The 8,250-nt window shown below is 38.6% G+C and overlaps 1 protein-coding gene across 2 annotated transcripts in view; it reads right to left on the minus strand.

Annotated features, from left to right (window-relative positions):
• Nucleotides 1-7,403, minus strand: part of LOC106883501 (glycosyltransferase 8 domain-containing protein 1) — a 21,928-nt gene extending 14,525 nt beyond the window's left edge. Inside the window, exons 1-3 of one of the 2 annotated variants that reach the window (XM_014934530.2) lie at nucleotides 5,251-5,323; nucleotides 3,553-3,651; nucleotides 1,775-1,955 (exon numbers count right to left, since the gene is read on the minus strand). In XM_014934530.2, coding sequence (XP_014790016.1) covers nucleotides 1,775-1,955; nucleotides 3,553-3,651; nucleotides 5,251-5,308 — 338 coding nt within the window. In that variant the 5' untranslated portion in view covers nucleotides 5,309-5,323. Of the gene's footprint in view, nucleotides 1-1,774; nucleotides 1,956-3,552; nucleotides 3,652-5,250; nucleotides 5,324-7,172 lie in introns of those variants that run through there. The other variant, XM_014934531.2, reaches the window with a different exon arrangement.
• Between the last annotated feature and the right edge of the window lie 847 nt (nucleotides 7,404-8,250).

An 8,250-nucleotide genomic window follows, 5' to 3' on the forward strand; every position in this document is an offset into this window, starting at 1 on the left:
TATTAGTCACCTGGAGCGATAGCTAAATAGTTGAATGATCTCCCTTGCAAGAAAGATCATAGAGTAACCTCCCTTCTCTAAGTTTCTTGAAGCATCTGTGCCATGAGACGCGATTCTTAATTATTTTTTTTTTTTGCCCACAGGGGGGCTAAACATAGAGGGAACAAACAAGGACAGACAAAGGGATTAAATCAATTACATCAACCCCAGTGCGTGCCCCCCCCCGCCCCAAAAGGATGAAAGGCAAAGTCAACCTCGGCGGAATTTGAACTCAGAACGTAACGGCAGACAAAATACCGCTAAGCGTTTCGCTCAGTGCACTAACGTTTCTGCCAGCTCACCGTGGTTCTTAATTATTCAAGAAGATTAGCGTTTCTTGTGGAAGTTTCATTCCATTCATAAAAACAGTTTGCTAACCCAGCACTTCGCTTCTTAGTCGATTAGACTTAGAGCCATTCATGTCATTGCTATGCCCGTCTATTTCTCTATGCCACATGACAGAAAACAACCACTAAGCTGTTATTTCTACATTTTCTATCTCTGAACTTTCTTGCCTAGATTATTTCATTCAACTAGATTCTACATTTTGATTCTATGTATCATCAACCAGTGAATAAAATATATTTTTATGTAGTAAATACATAGACCTTTATTTATTCTTTCATCTCTTTTATGAACTCTTGTAATAACATACACGCAGCCACATCAACACCTTGTACTGACTATATATTCCCACTATAACTTTATCAAATGTAATCCTTATTTATTCACATTATTTTGAATTAATCATGTATTATCTCGATTAGAAATTTTGATGATGTGACTTTTTTTATTGTTAGAATGACATTGTAAGGTAAGTGTAAGATGTCAGATCTGGTTGATTTGAACATAAAACAGGTAGGACATTTGTACCAGATATAGCTAATTTAAATGCTAAATGGTTAAAGCTATTACAAGAGTGACCAACCCATATTTTTCTCAGTTGTCTATTTCCAGCTGAACAGGTTTTGTCTTTGCAACATGGTAAGTTGTAATTTGAGAAAGATTTAACTACTATCTCTGTTAAATGTAACACTTACTTATTAACACTATTCTCAATTAATCGTGCGTGCTCTCACAGCTTTACGATTTCAATGAAGTGATTGTTTAGTTTTTAGAATGACATTGCAAGGTAGGTGTGAGAGGCCAGAACTGGCCTGTCTTAAAAAGCCGATAGAATATTTGAGCCAGATATGTCTAATTTAAATGCTTATTGGTTAGGTGGTGCCCCAGCATGGTCACAGCCTTTGGGGTGGAACCTGGCATGGGTTAGACAGAAGCTGGCAAGACAGAGGCTTACACCGAGCTCCAATTGTCTGGGGTTTTTTTGGGTTTTTTTGCCCACAAGGGGGCTAGATATAGAGGGGACAAACAAGGATAGACAAACGGATTAAGTCGATTATATCGACCCCAGTGTGTAACTGGTACTTATCTAATCGACCCCGAAAGGATGAAAGGCAAAATTGACCTCGGCGGATTTTTAACTCAGAACCTGAAGACAGACGAAATACCACTAAGCATTTCGCCCGGCGTGCTAACGTTTCTCCCAGCTCGCCGCCTTCGCCAAGCTCCAATTGTCTGTTTTGGCATGGTTTCTACAGTTGGATGCCCTTCCTAACATCAGCTACTTTACAGAGTGTACTGTGTGCCTTTTACATGGTGCCAGCATGGATGCCTTTTTATGTGGTACAAGCCATAAAAGAGTAGAGGAGGTGAGGTAAGAGGTGATACTTACACTAAGTGATCAACACTGTCTTCGTCAACAACAAGGTGAAACATAACATTGTGTTTGGTGTTGGAGTAAATACTGTTCATAGCAGCAATCATTCCGCCCATAGTGTTCTCATCAGATGCCAATACCACATGAACAGCATTAGTTAAGTTGGGGTACAATTTTATTTTAGAGCTCTTGAGACCTATAAAATGAATGGAAATTGCAACGTATGAACAAAGAATGAAAAAGGTTTGCTTTCAAAGTTTGTTCTTTTAGCCTTCGGATACCAACCTGCCTGAGACACACTACAAACTTCCTGTTTTAACCCTTCAGAATTAAAGTTTCTGTATCAAATGTAATACGTTTTTATCCACATTGTTGTCAATTGATCATGTATTATATTGTAGCTTCACTCCGAGAGTGTAGTGGGTGCTGCCGGTGGCACGTAAAAGCACCCACTACACTCTCGGAGTGGTTGGCGTTAGGAAGGGCATCCAGCTGTAGAAAATTTGCCAAATCAGATTGGAGCTTGGTGTAGCCATCTGGTTCACCAGTCCTCAGTCAAATCGTCCAACCCATGCCAGCATGGAAAGCGGACGTTAAACGATGATGATGAACGATGATATTTCAATTGTGTGTTTGTATATTTTTGAATGACATTATAGGGTAGGCGTAAGAGGTTGGATCAGGTCAGTTTTAACATAAAACAGGTAGAATATTCTGGCTGGATTAAATGCTAAAGGGTGAAAGAGACCACAGTATTTTCTGGTATACAAGTCGAATTTTGCAGACCAGTCAAGAGCTTTTAGTGAGATGTTAGTTATCTCTTGTCTCAACAATGAACCAATCCTTAGGAGAGGCTTCTATGTTGTAACTCAACCTGCTAAAAATAGCAGCCAAATTTCCTTCAAATTACATCCTACCAACATAAAAAGGAGGAAACGTAACAATAGATAGTATAGATCTAGATATCTCTTAACCCTTTTCTTACCATATTTCTGTTGAAATATGTTACTCGTTTCAATTAATTTTGAAAACAATGAAAAATTTAGTGAAAATAACTTTGTCATTATCAAGGTGGTGTTTGAAAGATAAATTAACATGAAATTTTGATTGGAAGTTTTAATATAGTTCCATTTGAAATAGGAACGCTGTGTCACAGGACCATGGAGCAGTCTCATGTGCATTGGTACCAAAAGGGCTAAGGAAAGGTCACCGATGGAATGCTTCTGATCAGAGCTCTACTTGATCAAGGTTAGCCCAGGGCTAAACAAATAAAATGTCTTTTTAAAAAAAAGTTTCCCAAGACACTCAGGGAGGCCTTTATGTGGTCATTGACTTGCTGAAAATAGCAATCGAATTTCACTTTATGATTTTAAAAGAGAAGGGACAAATTGTATCAGAAACTAAGATGAGATGGTCATGGCAGGAAGGCCTTTGATCATAAGTCTGTCCATCCTCGTGGCTGAGCTTAGACTCAATAACAACTTTTACAGATGATTTGCCTTCAGTCAGTTTTAGAAAGATGGAAGACACTCAAAGACAATGGAAGGCTTTCTCTCTTTCTCTCCCTATTTCTTTTGCCCTCTCTCTCTCTCTCTCTGTGACAAACACACCCACATTCATAAGTACATTCTCCACACACACACACAAGCCACCCAAAGGAGGTTTCACACAGATCCACACAACCATCAAAAATAACAAACAGCAGCTATGTTGCCCTTGTATCACCACCACCACCATCACACAGACAATATATTGTTACACCAGAAGACATTTATAAAGAGAATCCAGGTTACCTTTCTGGCTGATCCAAGGCCATCTTTTAGTAACTTTTATTGCTGGGAACCACAGATACAGCAGAGTCAGCAACCACACCAAAAAGATACCAAAGCCAACTGTACAAAATAAATAAATAAATATATAGTTACCATTGTTATTATTTCAAATTTTGGCACAAGGCCAGCAATTTTGAAGGAGGGGGTTAGTCAATTACATCATCTGACTGTTCTGCAAAGGACCAACAACATGGTCACCAGCAAGTTGTAGGTTTAACAGTAGGGAGGCCTTCTAAATGAATTGCCTCACAGGGCTGGAGAACTCCACCTAGCCTAGCACTGTCAGAAGAGCATCAAAGAAAGCACTGAGCTTCCTGGGGGAAACCACTTCAAGAGTGACTCCCCAAGCCTTTCCTGTCCCAAGGTACTCTCACAAAGCAATGAAGTATCAGTGGCATAGAGACAGGAGATTTACCTCCCCCCCCCCCACCACCATACTTCTTTGAACAACTGCCAGTCTTCTCCAAAAAAAAAAATCTAGCCCAGGTGAGATGTAAATATCATCATCATCGTTTAACGTCCGCTTTCCATGCTAGCATGGGTTGGACGATTTGACTGAGGATTGGTGAAACCGGATGGCTACACCAGGCTCCAATCTGATTTGGCAGAGTTTCTACAGCTGGATGCCCTTCCTAATGCCAATCACTCAGAGAGTGTAGTGGGTGCTTTTACGTGCCACCCGAACGAGGCCAGTCAGGCGGTACTGGCAACGGCCACGCTCACACACACAAATAATAAGGGTGGCTTGTTGTAACTTTTTCCACTGAAAGGCAAAAATATATGCGTCACTAAAGCCACTAGTCAGCACCAGTATTGCTAGAAATAAGAGTCAACACAACTCATAGCCACGATAAGCAATAATTTAATGACTGACAAGGGAGGTATTATATATATGTAAATGACATCCGTGAAATCGTAGTCGAGGACGTTGCTGGTGTCAAGTAAATGGAACGTAAAAAGCAACCATTACACTCCTGGAGTTGTTGGCATTAGGAAGGTCATCCAGCCATAGAAACCATGCCAAATCAGACTGGAACCTGGTGCAGCTTTTCGGCTTACCAGTTGCAGTCGCACCATCTAACCCATGCCAGCATGGAAAGTAGACGTTAAATGATGATGATGGTATATAAACAGATATATAATCAATTTTGAGCCATAGGAACTCAATGTCAGACGTGGACATTGTAGATGTAAACCACAAGGCCCCCCTCCTATTGGATTACATCAAACCCCCAGTTCTCAATTGGTATTTATTTTATCCACCCTGAATGAATGAATGAATGACAATGTCGACGTCGGCAACACTTGAACTCGCTAAACACATAATAGCATCAGCATTAACGACTCCCGTCAAGACATTGTTAGGTTTCCTATAGAGACAAACAGGAGTCTCAGAAAATATCGTTTCGCTCATTGTTTTTCTTTTTTCTTTTTTATGTTCATTTTCAAACACAAGATTGTATCTGGCTTTCCTCCTCCCCTTTAATGAAAGAAAAACTTAGTATACAGCTGGAGAGGCTTTAATCATAAGCCTGCTTAATAATCAATAATAATAATGAGCCAATGTGGGAACCAACCGCTGTGTGGTCGCTTGACTTGCTAAAAATAGCAGCCATATCTAACCTCAATGTCACTCTACCATATTAAAAGATAACATACTGGATAATGTAGTCAAAGGGGGTTGGAAAAGGATGTTATGGTCACGACCGGATCGCATTTGATCATGAAAATTGACGAGGTTAAACAACGACGACAAAACAAAAGACCGCTTTGAAAGAGAGGAATAATGAGAATATGTGAGAGTTCGTTAATTACTCAGTGACGACACAGTTTAAATACTGGCAGCAAGGGGTGGGAGAGGTGGAGGAGGAAACATCAAAAGAAAATTTCCGTCATGGCTTCTTTTTATTTTCTTTGTTATTGCAACTATTTCCTGCCGTCTTCAGAGACGACGACAAGAAGAGTTAAAGAAATTCTGGCAACTGTGAAAAATTACGTCGTAAATTCTAAGAAATGAGGAATCTATAAAAACTATCACAGTTTATTTGAAATACCGAAACGAAAATGAAATGTTTATTATTGGTGCGAGAAAAATTAATTAAAAACAACGTTTAAAAAAGTCATATCAAATCTAAGATGTAATGGTGTATAAGAGAGGAATCAACCGAAATTACGGACTTTATATGATGTTAACAATCATTGCAATAACACATCTATAATAAACATTATTTTGTTTTCGTTGTTGGGGGTGTGTAAAAAAAAAAAGTACTGGGGGGTGGGGAGTCGCGTCACTGTCCCTCGTTTCTTCCAAATTACGCCGTGTAATTCTGCACATTTACCGAAATATTCTGACACGGCGATGGAAGACTAAACTTAGACAAACCACAGCGAGAAAAATTTGGTGAGAGAGAGAGAACATTTTCTAGAATAACGGTGGTTTTGGTATGGTACCTCCTGCCAGCTCTAAGACATGTGTCACGGAAAGAAGCTGAGTCAACAAATTAGTGGTGGGAATTCCAAACGAGGGACTCTCCATGTGTCAAGATTTCTGACAAATGGTCCTTATTTAAAACTCGGTGGGAAATTGCTAGGCTAAGCATATGGACTCAGTTTGTAGAATCAGCACCTTTGTCAAATATAATGCTTATTTACTCATATTGTTGTGGATTCAACATGCATTATCTCGTAATTTTAAGGTGGCGAACTGGTAAAATCGTTTGCACACCGGAAAAATACCTAGCGGCATTTCGTCCGTCTTATGTTCTGAGTTCAAATTCCGCTGGGGTCAAATTTGCTTTTCATCCTTTTAGGATCGGTAATTAGGTACCAGTTGAGCAGTATGGTCGATATAATTGACTTAACCCTCCCCAAAAGAATTTCAGGCCTTGTGCTCGGAGTAGAAAGGATTATTTCGTAGCGTTGAGATTTCGATTAATGCGATTGTTTATTTTTATAATGAGTTGCAGGATATGTGTTAGAGGCTAGATTTGGCCAGTTTGAATATAAAACAGAGAGACTATATGGGACGGACATGGTCGGTTTGAAAGCTAAAGAGTAGGGGTAAAGTTTAACATAAGTTTTTGTGTTTATCTATGGGAGTAGTGAATGAGTGAGTAACAGAAATTTGTATGTTCTGACGGCAGAAAAGTAACAACTCCGAATTATAAACATTATTAAAGTTGTCTGTATGCTACGTCTAGGAATACATGTGTGTGTGTGAAAAGAGAGAGATAAACGTGAGAACTGTGACGGAACGTGCTGATTATAGTAAACAAAGATAAGTGATAAAGGAAGAACGAAAGTACAAGGAACAAAGAGAAATGTAAAGTGTTATATATATATATGTGTGTGTGTGTGTTCTAGTGAGTGTTTAACGAAAATGGCATTCAATACATTTGGTACAAGTTAGAAATATAATTTAACAAAAGTTTGACTCAGCTCCATAAAAAGTTTCGCAGGTTCGTGGAACGAACATATTTTGTCAAGCATCAAGAAGATAAATAAAGTGAACAGCTGATTAAAAAGATTTATACAAGTGAAAAGCCTTTTTTTTTAAAAAAATGATTTGTTTATCAACTTACCTCGTCTGACAGTCAAAACACCCATTTTATGACAGTTTATGAGTAGAAAACAACTATAGAGTCAATGTATTGTTTACTGGGCTCATGTCAACAACACCAAGAGCATGAGACGAACACGTAGGCACATGTCAGCAAATGGGAAGAAGAAATAATAATATTTAAATAAAACAAAATTTGGAGAAAATCAACAACAAAAAACGTGTCACTGGATCCGGAAACGGTGTAAGCAATAAACTTGTTCCGTCTGTATATAATAACTCACCTTGGCAAACATTCGATATAAATACCCTTTTATAGTGAGTGAATGTGTGAATGATTGACAGAAAAAAAAGAGGCGGGGTATGTATGTATCTATACATGTAAATTTGACATGGGCGATTCTTTCTTGTCTTGGGATTCACGATCAAACGGCTGGGTGGAATTACGCGAAAAATTACACAGATGTGTAGAATGATCCGATGGTGATGCTGGGCTTTGTATTTTTTCATAGCTCCCATGGTTACCGAGGTAATCTGCTATAATAATACTCTTGTGTTTACGAATGAGAAAGGTTGGGGGTGATGTCATGGTCGGTAGTGGGATGATGAAAATTGTACGCTGAAAAATAAATCAAACAGCGTTTCAACTCTGTGTGAATATATATGTGTGCATGTAAAGGAGGGGGTATGTGAATGTGTGTGTGTGTGCTTGTGTGTGCGTATGCGTGTGCGAGCGCAATGGAAGTGGGATGGTACATCTTTATTTGCTTCGTATTTGGGTTTATTTTTTGATTTGGTTGAATCTTGGCTTGTTTTTTTTATGTTGGTCAGATATTTTTAGCGTTTTGGAATGGAACTATACTCCAAGTACTTTTTCTTCTTTGTTTTTTCTTCTCTGGATCGCTCTCATTTCTTACTGCAAATCTCCTCATACAGATTTAATAATCCTTAACTTCTACTATTACCATCTCCGATGAAGGGATACATCGAATTTTCCCTGAAACAGCTGTAAGACATTCTACATAAAATATAAATTTATTTATGGCATTGGTCTCTTTATCTCATTCTTATTTTTTTGTTATATATATATATATATATAT

The sequence above is a fragment of the Octopus bimaculoides genome, chromosome 12 (assembly GCF_001194135.2).
Source record: "Octopus bimaculoides isolate UCB-OBI-ISO-001 chromosome 12, ASM119413v2, whole genome shotgun sequence".
Classification (NCBI taxonomy): domain Eukaryota; kingdom Metazoa; phylum Mollusca; class Cephalopoda; order Octopoda; family Octopodidae; genus Octopus; species Octopus bimaculoides.